Consider the following 14113-nt stretch of genomic DNA (forward strand, 5'->3'; position numbering starts at 1 on the left):
TTTAGCTCAATAATCTCAGCAAGGAGCCTCAAAATATTGGTTTAAGAAGTGTATGTATAGTGTATGTGTATTGCAAGATAGAGGGGGAGAGTGCTCAACAAGATTTGGGCACTTGGAGAATTTTTCTAACCTAAAACCATAAGGGATGGTCCAGTATTTATAGAAAAAAAAGTTCGTCAGTCGAAAATATCTGTATTGAGCCAGCTGGTGCAATGCATGACCATGGAGGGATAGCTGGCAGCAAAATATCTACCAGTCGGGAAACATTGTCGGCCGGCCATATAGGAGGATGACCGACCACTAAAAATTGGCCTGCCGGCCACCTGTTGGCCAGCAGGCCTCTGAGTAGTCAAGCTAGAAAAAATTAGGTTTAGCTCCAAAGGAGATTCAAGGTTTAAGGCTCTGAAACTCAAAACCGAAGCTCTTTGCTAAAGAAATTGAATGGTTTTGCATAGCGTACTAATTCATCATTGAGTGTTCACCATGAGGCGCCCAAGTCTTAAGGGCGGTCAAAAATGGAGTGTCTACAGTTGCCTCTCTTTGACAGAGCTTGAAGTCATAAAATGACGTGAGTGAATGTCAAAACCAGAAGACGACCCATTTTGACAAGGCCGCAAGACTTGGGCAAGAAATCAAAATGTAAATGCAATTAGTTGAACTTGAAAGTTGCCTACGTATCCCTTTACAAGGGATCAAACTAGCGTAGTTCATAAGCAAGATGCAAATGACGTGCGCAAAGAATACAGTTGAAAAGTTGGACTTACATGCTACGTGAAGCCGGTTATTTTGAAAATCCATGATCATGCAAGACAGTGCGATAAGCAATAATCAAGATGACAATATATGAATGAAAAACCTCAAGGTTGAATCAAAATAAACCTAACTGTGCCTCACACGGAAAGGAGTAAGAAAATAACAATTCCAAACACGTTTCATGTGTAATGAGGAAAATGGCGCAACGAATAGGCGTATAAGGAAAGGTTGTAACCAAGGAAGGCGACGTCCTAACGCGTTTCACGCGAAAGGACGAGAGGGTAGTGTAACCAACAGGTGTATCTCACTATATTTCATACAGAGAATGGGAAGGTTTTAACCAAAGATAGAGTGGTGTAACTAACAGGCATATCTCTCTGTATTTCATACAAAGAGAGGAAAGGTTTTAACCAAGAAAAGTGACATAACACGTTTCACGCGAAAGGACGGGAGGGTGGTGTAACCAATAGGCGTATCTCTTTGTATTTCATACTGAGAGATAAAAAGGTTTTAACCGAGGAACAAAACTGGTGCCAAACTACGCTTCACGTAGAGAGGAGGTGATACAAAAGGTACACTATGCCTCGCATACAAGCCAAATCACACTCGTGTAACAAGGGTGAACACAACAAATAAAAAAACACGATGCACATGAATGCAACATAATACGATATAATTGGTGCGAAATACAATACGATGCGTGTTCCATGCAATATAATAGGCAACATGTTTGAAAAGATAAACAAAGCGGTATTAAAACACCTCATAAAGATCTTCGACTTACAGCACAGAGGTTCTCAAATGCTCAAAAAAAAAAAGGATAAAACTTGCTCAAGCTTGAGATCGGAGCACTTCCTACTTCAGAGAAATGACGGGACTTGAAACGGCATATCCAGAACCATATTTCGAATTTTCTGTAATAGAAACAAACCCAATTTCTTCAATTTTTCACTTTAGGTTGCATACAAGACTCCCCATGCACGGAATAGGCAAGGCCTCAGCAAAAACTAGTCTTGGACCAACTAAGGAGTTGGCCGGCCAGCACCACAACTAGCCAGCTAGCCACCCGATTGTTATACGAGGGAAGTTTTGAGTTTTTACACCTAAAACTCTTTAAACATATTTTTGGCTTCATTTATTCATACCTTGGCATCCGAAAATCATCCCTTTCCCTCTCTAGGCTCTCTCTCTCTCTAGATTTTCACCCCATGCGCATTGCCCAACGTCCCACGCGACTTTTTTTTTCGCAAAACCAACTTGGCCCTCTTCACTTTGAATTGATTGGATTTTGTTTTCGTTGAGTTTTTCAAATTTTCATTGCTTTGGGCTCATTTCTCTCGTGTTTTTCTTAGTTTTCGCACTTTTTTCCCGAGTTTTGACTTTTTTTCCTCTTTTTCTCTCTCATAGGGTTTGACTTTTTGGGGTTTTCACATATTTTCCTCATTTTTCTCTCATCTTCACTCACCACTGCTATATTTCACATGGCAGATGTCATTCCTCATGACGGTACCCCTTCCGAGGTACTGATACTTCCACCTGCTGTCGAGGTTGAGGAGCCTATAATTGGCAAGGCTGACAGGCCGGCAGAGGACACCGACACCGACACCAACATTGAGGCGGAGGAGATCTACCCTCTAGGGCCTAGGTCTGAGTCACTACCACTGAGGGTGAGGCCATTCAGCCCTGCCACTTATCACCCTCAGACACAAGCGATGGCCCTCGGTGGCATGTTGCGGTTTGAGAACTTTGCCCTGGGTGCACCTGAGGACTTTCTGTTGAGGGAGAGTGACTTTCACCTTTCTCATGACGCTGCTGAGGTAAGAACCTTTTCTTTCATGCACTCTGCTTGTTCTACCTTTTCATTAGAGCATTTCCTTCTATTATGTATCTGACATATTCTCTTTTTTCAAGACAGGGTGATGCTCTCTCCTGGAGAGGCTACAGGGCGGTGACAGCCAGAGAGTGATACTAGGAGCTCCCTGCTCGAGTTCAGAAGCTAGTCGATGAGACGGGCTTCAGCATATTTTGTTCAGGGCTCGCGCGATTAATGGTCAGCCGGGCCTTGCTCGATAACTTGGTGGAGAGGTAGTGGGACACCACCAACTCCTTCCACTTCTCCTCCACCGGGAAGATAGCGATGAATCCCTACGACTTCTTGATGATCACTGGCTTAAGAGTAGGGTTGATCTGATTTCTTTCAACATGAACATGGGCCAATGGAAGGCTACTTGGATTCACTTGCTCGGCGCACGCCCTCCTCTGGACAGGCCAGCTATAGTCAAATACAGCTGGTTTTACGATCACTTCCATAGGAGCCATCCAGAGACCCAGAAGAAGATTGAGTAGTACACCAGAGGCTTCTTGATATATCTCCTTGGTACCACCTTGTTTGCGAACAGGTGGAATATTGTAGGCCTGTACGTGCTGAGCGCCATAGTGGTATTGCCCCGATTTCGGTTCTACGATTGGGGTGGTGCTGGCCTCGCCACCCTATATGGCTACATGAGCTCCGGTTCCCAAAAAGGGAAACATGGTTGGAAGCTACTGGAGAGCTTGGGAAGTACACACGACACTTCCTGTTTGTTCCTTATGCTTTTGCTTTGCACTTTCTGTCTTTATCTCTGTTTCTACTTTGTGATTTCTACTTTGCACTTTCTATCTTCATCTATGTTCATACATGTTGACTCACACAAACTGATCTCTTCTTGCAGCTATGGGTATACGCATATTTCCCTGCCCTTGCCCTGGTTCGGAGAGATGAGGTAGAGGCGGTTGTGCCTTACTCCCGGTGGTATGAAGGTTGGTGTCACCCCAGGCATCGCGACGATACCACCTTTGCTTATTACTGCCGATTCTTTGACATAGTAATGACGCGTGAAGTAACCTAAAACTCATACCCATTCCATTTCGTTACACTGCTTTGATCTACTCTTTGACAACTGATGACAACTAACAACTGTGAATTCTCTATTTGCAAATCACGTGGCAACCATGGACAGCAATGCCGGCCGGGACGAGAGAAGACTAAGCAGAGTCGTGGGACACCTCTTGGATGTGGATCCTACTAAAGAGCCCTTTTGTCGGTCCTGGTATCTCAAGGAGAGGTTCATGTGCCAAACCCAGGGACTACCTGCCCCTGTTATTCCTGCTCCACCTCCACCTCTACCATCCATGAGGACAGCCAATGGTCTCCCAATTGAGGCCATCGTACAATACATGGCGGGGCAGGATATCGATATCTTCCGAGGAATCGGAGACTATGCAGCCTTTATCAAGACTCATCTGATGCCACCCATGACCAGAACTCGCATGGGAAATGTAAAGATGCTGCTCATGCTACCGAACTTAGTGTTGGAGGGCTTGCTTCTACTGTTGCTCATGTAGCCAGTCTGTCAGTGATCCTGACCGTGATCCCATGTTGGCGGCCGAGTGGGACGGCCTATCAGATTTTGGTCGATCCGCCGGAAGGGGAGCATGGGTACGTCAGGGACCTTGACGTGCAGCAGGTATGTACTTTCCCTCGCAGTTTATATATCACATTCCCTTTTTCTGTATACTGATGTTCAAACTCATTTACAGGTACCATTGAAGTATGTGGATGACTTTCTTATATTGGTTGCCTCTCTGGTCCAGATGGTGTAGAAGAGGGAGACATTGCTTACCCTCCACAATTATTAAGTATTCTACCTTTCTTATTCCTCTGACTTGCACTGATTCTCTTTTTCTATATTCATTTTGTTCTGCACCCCACTATACTAATTTGCCATATTCATGCTGATTCTGCACTGATACTGTTCTGACACTCTGTACTACTCTGTACTAATTCTACACTGTTTTATACTGATTCTACAATGTTCTGTACTGATTTCTTATTTCTTATTTCTTATTTTCAGCCTCCACCTGTGCCAGTAGCATCGGCGGTGCCAACGGCACCTCCTCCAGTGGTGGAGGGGAGAGGCAGATTGGCCCCAGCACGCAGCAGGGATGAAAGTTGAGGTCGGGGTAGAGGTAGGGGTGCCTAGACTCGAAGTAGAGAGTCTCAGGCAGAGGAGACTTCCTCCTCCTCAGAGCCGATTTTAAGTGGGGATGATGATGAGACTAACGGCACCGAGGAGACAGCGAGCAGGCACTACGAGTCTGAGAGCAAGGATAATGATGCGAGTGGAGAGGAGGCTGAGACTGGCTCTGGGTCCGAGAGTGAAGAGGATGACCGCAACTCGAAGTCTTATTCTTTTGATGATAGCGGTGCTGATAGCAATAGTGCCCTTGAGTACCCTCTGCGGAAGAGGATGAAGAGGGCCTCTCGAGCCTAATATGATCGATACTGACTTTTGTACTTTCTTTTTCTCTATTTTTTCTTTGGTAGTTTTGGAACTTTGTATAGCATCAGATAGGTCTGTACTTTTGTTTTAAAACACTTGTATTCCCTCTTTTGTAAAAACTATGATCGAGGTAAAACCCTGTAGTTTTATAAAAGGAGTTTTATTTTGCATCTCGAGAATGGCACCACACTTGCATAAAATTGATTGTGCTTTGAATTTGAGACTGAAAATGCTTGTATTTGAACAATGTTCGTAACTGGCTATTAAGCCGACAACTGACCCAAAATGCAAAATACAACTCAATAAATGAAAAACAAAGCAAAAACAACCTAAACACAACTATTTACAGTTGTTAGAAACAAAAGACTCAAAACAAGACCTCAAAGCAAAGAGGGGCCAAACATAACACTGCTACCAACTGCTTGGCCAACATATATGGTCGGCCGGCCACTTGAATGGATAGCCGACTAGGAAAAGTGACCGGCCGGCCAGCCAAGGCATGTGGCTGGACAGCTGGCAACAGCTGTCAGCCACTCATACAACCTTATCCTCTATAAAGGCCTTCTCCTACTGTTTCTTCGACATAATATCATATTTGTTGTTGTTTTCTCTAAATGTGGAGATATTTCTTACTGAGAGGCTCAAGGATTGGATAGTCACTTTAGATGGCACAGAAAAGGTAAATTTCCACGATTTCAGTATAAATGCGCTTTTTCCATTGAGCCGTACTTCGATTTGTTTTCCGTTCCTTCATGTCGCAGTTCGATACTGGAACCCGGTTACACATGTATTTCATTTAGAAGCACAAGAGACGTGTCCAACCCTTGAAGAGTTTCAAGCTTTAATGGAGTCCCAACGCGATGAGGAGATTATACCTCATCCCCATTTTGTCTATGCACGGGCTCTTGAATGGATGTGTGGGCTTACTTTACACGAGACTCGGTCCTTGTCTTATGACGGGGAGTTGGATATACCTGGCTTGATTGATCAATTTTTTGGCATCGGAGACTGAAGTGACCTTCTCTAGCGAGGTTATCATCAACAAGCCCTCTGTTTATGTTTTCTTGCACACTTCCTTCTTGCCCCTAGTTACGGCGGTGCCAGCATTAGTTTAATTGAAGTGACCCAATGCCTCAAGGAAGATAAGAGCTGCATAGGTTTGGCATTGGCCAAAACTTTGACGGGTTTGGGCGCTTTTCATTGGCAAAAGACTACTCGGTTTACAGGGAGTCCACTACTTCTCCATGTATTGTTTCCCACCCTTTCTTCTTCATGATTTCTCACATCACTTGGCACTCACTCTCTATTTTTCCTCTCAAAGCCCTTTCCATACTTTTCTCTCAATGTACATCTCTCTATTCTTTAATCTCTCTTATTTTTCATCCCTTCCCAGGTGTGGTTGATGGATAAGCTAAATGTGGTGGACCCTTGTCCGGAGTATTCGGCTAGAGCCTACTTCTTTCACCAGCGGCTAGTGGACTTTCCTTCAAAAGGATTATGGTGGGACTGGATGTGCAGCAGATCCGCGGCTGACATCACTTGGCTTTGCCCTAGCTTAATTTGGTTGAGATGGGCTACAGCATATCCCGACAGCCAGGTATTAAGTTGATTGGCCTCACGCATTGTGCGTTCTATTTTCCATTCAGGTTCAGATGCCAGTTTGGACATGATCAGACCTGTCCTGAGGAAGGGGTGGAGTACCCAGCTCCATTTCCCATTCGTGCTTCGCACTTGGCCTGGTACCTCACTGCTTGGAGGACGAGAGAGCTTCTGATTCCTGCCGCTAGCTTCAGTTACACCTTTTCTGGCGAATGCTTGGCTTGGATCGAGGATGAGACACATGTTGGGCCAACCTTGGCGCCAGAGACTTCCACGAGCTTAAGTAGAAAACATAGGACCACCTGACTTATCTATGCCCCTAGTTTATTGCTTTGACTTTTCTTTTCGAGTTTTATGATGTAAAAGTGTAGACCGCTCGAACTTCCTCTGCGCGCCCCCCTTTTCGGAGAGGGCGCGAATTGGTTCATGCTACTTACAGTTCGGACTCCTGTCACGGTTCTGTATCTAGTCTCACAAAGTGCAATGTAAGACTGATAAATCACCAAAGAGACCAAATTCGATAAATCATTTTGGAAAATAGATTTTAATTAAGAAGTGCCAAACATGGACTGCTTTGCCAGATTACAGAGTCGCTACCTAAATATTTTATTTTGAAAAATTTAGGAAACCCTGACTCGTGCCTAAGGCCACGTGTTCGTCATCACCAAAGTTGCCTTGGCTCGGGAACTTGGGTACGAGAGGGGAAGGTCCTGAAATGAGCACCCCCACCGCCCGATCAAAGGATCGGCCTCTACTAAGTATGATATGTTGTTTTGAAAACACATGTTCTTATTCCGGTTATTTAGCTAACTTACTACGTGATGCGCACAGCATACAAGTATAGACTAGATCGCTTAAACTGGAACAAAACAATTCAATGTTTGTTTTTGAAAATGGTTTGAATTTGCTACCCTCGAGTGGAATTAGAAATGCGGATTTACCACCAAACAAGGTGGGCTTAAAACATGATGATTTGCCACTCCAAGTGGGCTTAAAACTCACATTTTGATGAATTGTTCCAATTCAAGTAATGAAGCCTTCATCCACAGGCATTCATGCAGTTTAGTATTTAAGCAAATAGCCTCATGGCAAGCATGCTATCATGGCAACACTCACACACACGCAAGTATGCTAAAGCGTAAACACTTAAAGTGTACTCCAAGCCAAAACAAAGAACTAGTTAGAAATCAATGCATGAATCTAACTATGTGAAATGCCTAATGCAACATATGCAAAAATGCAACTAAATAGGCTCGGCTACCTAATATTGCATATGAAATGCAACATTTTGATGCACGTATTCAAATAGGTATTCAAAGTCAATGCAGTTTGAATGATGCGCCGAGCCCGGTGCATGCAAGACAAATGAATGATGCAAACATGCAAGCATAAGGTATGCTAATTGAAAATGACCCTAAACTAACCATCGAAAGCAGTTAAGTAAAAGGGAGAAAGACATGGGGTTGGAAGACATTCACATACACACGCACACTTATTACAACATTTGCCCTCTCGACAGAGGGTCCGAATAATAAGCTAACTAGCTATGCTAAGCTAAGCTACTTAACTAATCTAATTTAAGCTAATTAGACTAATTATTACACAACAAAACGAATAACTAGTAAACTACTTACTAATTATTACAACACTTAATTAATTAACAAACTAATTAGTTAAACTACAAATTTAAGCTAACTAACAAGTAAAGCTAATTACAAAGTACACCGCCTCAGCTCTGTTCCAAAAGGTTGAAGATGCATGCTCGGTTGGCATTCTCTCGGAAATCCATTACCATGCTGTCAATTGCCTCTGTTTGCATTTGCCTTGATCTCTGAAAATTGTGCCAACCTCCAGATTACCTTTACTTTAAAACAGGAATCTGCTGGTGGGCTACCAGCCAGAAAAAATGAGTCCGGATCCTCTCCAGCCATACCCTGCAGCCTTTTCTCCTGTCAAGGGCCAGGATTTGGCCACGTCACCAGGGCCAAAACCTGCGGCTCAGATCAAGTTTAGTTTTAAAAAAAAAAATTGAATTGTTTTTGATTCAACACAGTAGTAGAACTTCTCTCCCTTTCACTTTTTCCCCTCTCCCTCTTTGAAGCACTAGTGAATGACGATCGGTTCGAAGCTCTAGTTAACGACGATTAGCGGCGAACATCAACGAGTCTCTCCCTCTCTCCCTTTGTCTTGCTCTGAAGATTTGAGCCACGATTTGAGCCTCTCTCCCTCTGTCTAAGAGTTGCTCCCATGTCATATATATATATACACACACACATACACACACACATTTATATATATAGTCTAATCTATAATGTGATTCTACAAGATCATTTGGTAAGAGTTGCTCCCAGAGAAGAGAGTGACACCAGGCAAACCAAAAACTATGAAATTTGGTCTGAAATGGTTTTTTTATTCATTAAATTGGCTCACTTTGTAGTCTGAAATGTACTCCCTTTATAGTCTGAAATGGTTTTTTTATTCATGAAATTGGATATAGTTGAATGTTGGAGGATTCTGCTGTTGTATTTAATGAAAACAAAATTCAAATTTGTTTTTTAAAAAAACCAAACTTGATCTGAGCTTCGAAGAGAGAGGAGAGAAAAAGTGAAAGGGAGAGAAGTTCTGCTGCTGTGATAAATCAAAAACAATTCAATTTTTTATTTTTTTTATTTTTAAAACCAAACTTGATCTGAGCTTTGAAGAGGGAGGAGAGAAAAAGTGAAAGGGAGAGAAGTTCTGCTGCTGTGTTGAATCAAAATTTTTTTTTTTCTTTTTTTTTTTAAAAACCAAACTTGATCTGAGCCGCAGGTTTTGGCCCTGGTGACGTGCTAAATCCTGGCCCTTGACAGGATGAAAGGTTGGAGAGTATGGCTGGAAAGGATCCGGACTCAGAAAAAGTGGTTGCCAGCCACTAAAACTGGCCAGTCGGCTAGTAAAACTGGCTGGTCGGCTAGTTGCTTCTCCAAGCTTCTGGTTTTGCTGCAACAGAGAACAATAGAGGCACAACAATGTATTTGCAAGACAATGTAGGCACTGCCACTCTCCCAATCATGTCTCAAGCTCAAAGGAGCATGGCACTCGGCTCTCAAGCCACCAACCAAGCATTTTCAATGCATGGTGGCCAAGAACCAAGCTTATACCATGTTTATGAATGCACAAACAACACACAAAGAACCTCCACCCTGTCATGCTTGATCAATGGTGTTAGCGACCAAGAAACATGACACGTTTCATCACTTCAAGTATGAAACGTCCCATATATCTTGTGATTGGATTAACATCCGATCCAAACACATGCAATGCAACACACATATGTTATCTTGGCATGTTTTAGTTGACTCAATTCTTGTTTACACATTTTACATTACCAATCCATTCTTTAATTGGTTAAGTCCAATATGCAAGTCCTCTAAGGAGAGGAGGTCAACCAGAAGAATGGTTTAAGGCATAGAAGAGACCATGCCTTTGACTAGGAGGAACCCTCAAAAGAGGATTAAAGCCATTTAAGCATAAGTCTCAATCCCAAGCTCAAACATAATCTCAAGGCCATGCCCTCAAATGAAATGGAAGAATGAAGAAATGAGGGAGGTGGCAGATGTTTAGTGCTGAAATGGCATGCTAAAGACCTTAAAGCATGCAAGCAATGCAAACATGGCATGTTGAGGACCAAAAACATCAAAGCTAGTAAAGAGAAATACACAAGAGGCATGCAATACATAGCACAAATGTCCAAACCAACCCTAGGCAGAGCTCAATCATGCCAAAATAATGGCCTAAACATGCTGAAATGAAAGCTCAAAATACTAGAAGAACATACACACATGTTGGCCTATAAGCAAAGCATAATACGCAACCCTCAAAAGCTATAAAGAAGTGAAATATATGAGAGTGCGACTACACTATATACACTGAAATTACATGCCAAATGGTGTCATACCATGCAAACATCACATGCATAACATGTTAAACGCCTCAAAACTCAAAGCTAGTCAAGGTCCTTTATACTACAACCATACTAAGCAAAGCTCAAATGGCCTTAACCACTCAAAACAGACCTAAGGCAGGTCGAAACAGTAGCAAGAACATGCTAGACTTGCAGCATGGATGGCAAGAAAAATAAGCTCATGTATTTGCTCGCAAACAAGGCATAAGGTTCAACTTCTTAAAAGCATTGAAAGAGTGATACATGTGAGAGTATGACAGTGATATATGCTCTGAAATCACGTATTAAATGATGCCATATCATGCAAACAACCCAAGCAAAGCATGCTAGAGGACTCAAAACACAAAGCTATCAAAGCCTATCATGCTATAGCCATACAAAGCAAGCCTCAAAGAGCCAAGACCACTCAAAACAGAGTTCAAGCATGCTAAAATATGAGCAAAAACATGCTGGAGTGTAGCCAAAATAAGCTAGAATGATGGGCTAAAAGAGCAAGCATGCAAAGCTAGTGAGCAAGGTTACACTACAAGTGTAAAGAGCAAGCAACCAATGATCAAACAAACCAAAAACAGAGTTATTGTAGGTCTAAAAAGTCACAAAAATATGCTTGAACAAAGCCACAAAGAAGTAGAAACACATGCTCATTTGGTAGGCCATCAACACATGCAAGCAAGACAAGAGGAGAGGGGACCACCCCTTCCTATTTGGGACCTCAAAAGCACCTTTCCATCACTGAAATTCCTCTGGAATTCAGTGTTTAAAAGGCCAAAAAGAGATAGTTTGGATAGCCTTAAAAGGTCGTACAAAAGCTTAGCAAATAAGCAACCAAAGAGGGTAGACCACCCCTAACCCCAACAAGGACTCAAACCAACATTTTTAACACCTAAAAATAGAGCTTTTTGTAGTTAACAACCAAGCCTAAAACAGCATGCAAAGGTGGCTAAGATGGTATACACAAATAAGCTTAAAAAGGGAATATGCTCACCCTTGAAGCACAACAGCAAAAGGACAACTTCTAAGCCAAAAACCAGCTTTAGGAGGCCCAAACAAGTCCTAAGGAATCTCAACTCCAAGGTCAAGATGTTTGGCTAAGAGGGTTGTGTGCAAATATGTCAAGAACACTCACTTTCAAGCACTACAGAGCATAATATATATATATATATATAGAGAGAGAGAGAGAGAGAGAATTCAAGAGAGAGAGTCAAAATTTGTTTCCAAAATTTCTGAACCTCAAACAAGGGGGAGGGACCTCCCCTTATATAGGCAATGCAGCAAAAGCTTGCTTGACTAGCTTACAGCTTGTCTCCATCCCTCCATACACGTGTATGGAGGATAGCATCAACGCTCAACAACTGGCTCAAAATATTTGAAAATGTTAGAAAAAGGAGAAAAATGGCTGCCAGCCAGTTCAAATGGTCGACCGGCCACTTAAACTAGCTGACTGACCACCCCAACTGCCTGGCAAGGATAAAAAGTGGCTGGCAAATGCCAAAAGTGGCCGGCAGGGCCTCACTCTCCTTCAGCCAAGAGGCACCAAGGTTTGGCCTAACAACAAGGCCAAAACACAGAGGGTTTAGAGGCTCAAAGACAAGGCTCTCGGTCGAGACCTTCGAGCACTCAAAACTAGCACAAACATGCGCAATCATCGAGTGCACAGACGATGACGTCTGAGTCTTAAAGTCGGTCAAAAATGGGGTGTCTACAAAAAGTAACTTTGATTTAATCAGAGAGTTAGAGAATGTACTTGTGTTGAAGTCGTGGAATTAAAGTTTTAAGTACTGAAAATTTCCCTTTTTGGACTAAAATGGTATGTTGTTGTAAAAGGTAAAATTTTAAGAAAACTAACCTCATTAAAACTTTTCAAAACAATTTTTAGAAGCGGTCACTACCTGATGCACATGGAATCAGTTCTTAAGATGTGCAACCCCAAATCAAAAAATCATAACTGCATTTACCATCATTGCTTTATCTTGTAACTAGCCCTTCTACCAAATGGAGGTAACACAACCAAGCTAACAAATGATGGAAAAAGATGGACCGATCAAACAAAATGGATAGGACATTGGATTTGGAGATGGTTATGGCCGAACTTCAGGATGAAGTTGCCTACATATCCCAAAGATGGGAATCAAGCCTTAAGTAGTTCGGTTGGGGTTCACTCGAGTATTAACACTCTCCTTTTGCGTTCTAACTTTTGCCAAAGCCGCCTTTTCGAGTTTTCGACCTTGCAAGCTCTATTTTTCTTATTTTTAATTTTTCATGCTCTAACTTTTGCCTAGGTCGCCCTTTTAGGTTTTCGGCCTACCGAACCTCTCAGGGATAGTATTTCTTCAACTTGTCCATATTGATCAATTATGAGAACTCCAGGTTATCTAAATCCATAAGAATAATCGCTCCTCCTGACCAGATAGATTTGATGATACAAGGACAAGTCCAATTGGGTTTGAACTTGCCCCTAGGGTCATGGATGGGAGCTCAGTTGTCTTTCAGCTCCATATCTCCTTCCTTGAGGTTTCTGGATTTGACTTTCTTGTTGAAGGCCCTGGCAATTCTACATTGATATCCTTTGATGTGATATAACGCTTTTAACCTTCTTTCATCAAACAACATCAATTTTTTGAATCTGTTCTTCTGCCAATCTGCATCTGTTATCTAACACTCAACCATGATTCTCAGCAATGATTCTTCAATCTTAATTGGCAGAACAGCTTTTAACCCATACAATAGAGAGTAGGGGGTGTCCCCCATAGATGTTTGAATTGACATTCTATAACCCCAAAGTACAAAAGGCAATTTATCCAGCCAGTCCTTATAGGTCTCCACTATATTCTGTAGGATGTTCTTAACATTTTTGTTTGCAGCTTCAACGGCTCTGTTGGTCTGCGGTCTATATGTTGATGATGACTTATGAAAAGCCACGTTGTATATCTCTAGCAAATCCACCCTCTTTCTTGAAGTGTGAGCCATTATTTGATATGATCTCGTTCAGCACCCCTTACCTGCAAATGATGTTGTTCATGATGAATTTGGCCACATGCAACGCCTTCAACACAAAGTATGACTGAGCTTTCACCCATTCGGTAAAATAGTCGATCGCCACTAGAATGAACTCATGTCTGTTTGAGCCCTTCTATAAGACTGCCCTAATTGCATCAATTCCCCAGACTAAGAAAGACCATGGCGAAGTCATGTTGTATAGTTTTGACGGCGGGATGTTCATGCGATTGGCATGGATTTGACATCTGTGGCATTGCCGCACAAAGCTAATACAATCTTTCTCCATAGTTGACCAATAATAACCTTGCCTGAGGATCCTCTTGGCCAGCATCACACCGTTCATGTGTGCTTCACACTTTCCTCCATGGATGGCCTCTATGAGACATTTCGACTCTTCTTGTTCGACGCAGAGCTTATGCATTCCTAGATGTCCTTTCTTAGACAACTTGTTTCTACAGATGATGAACTAGACGGCCAGACGCCGTATTTGCCGTTCATC

The 14113-nt window shown here is 42.5% G+C and overlaps 1 protein-coding gene across 1 annotated transcript; it reads right to left on the bottom strand.

The window, feature by feature from the left end:
* Nucleotides 1–13269: 13269 nt before the first annotated feature.
* Nucleotides 13270–13584, bottom strand: LOC145802467 (uncharacterized). The gene has a single exon (XM_082895189.1). The coding sequence runs from the start codon at nt 13582–13584 to the stop codon at nt 13270–13272; it is 315 nt and encodes a 104-aa protein (XP_082751315.1).
* Between the last annotated feature and the right edge of the window lie 529 nt (nt 13585–14113).

Source organism: Camellia sinensis, chromosome 11 (assembly GCF_055761805.1).
Source record: "Camellia sinensis isolate YWXY chromosome 11, ASM5576180v1, whole genome shotgun sequence".
NCBI classification, from domain to species: domain Eukaryota; kingdom Viridiplantae; phylum Streptophyta; class Magnoliopsida; order Ericales; family Theaceae; genus Camellia; species Camellia sinensis.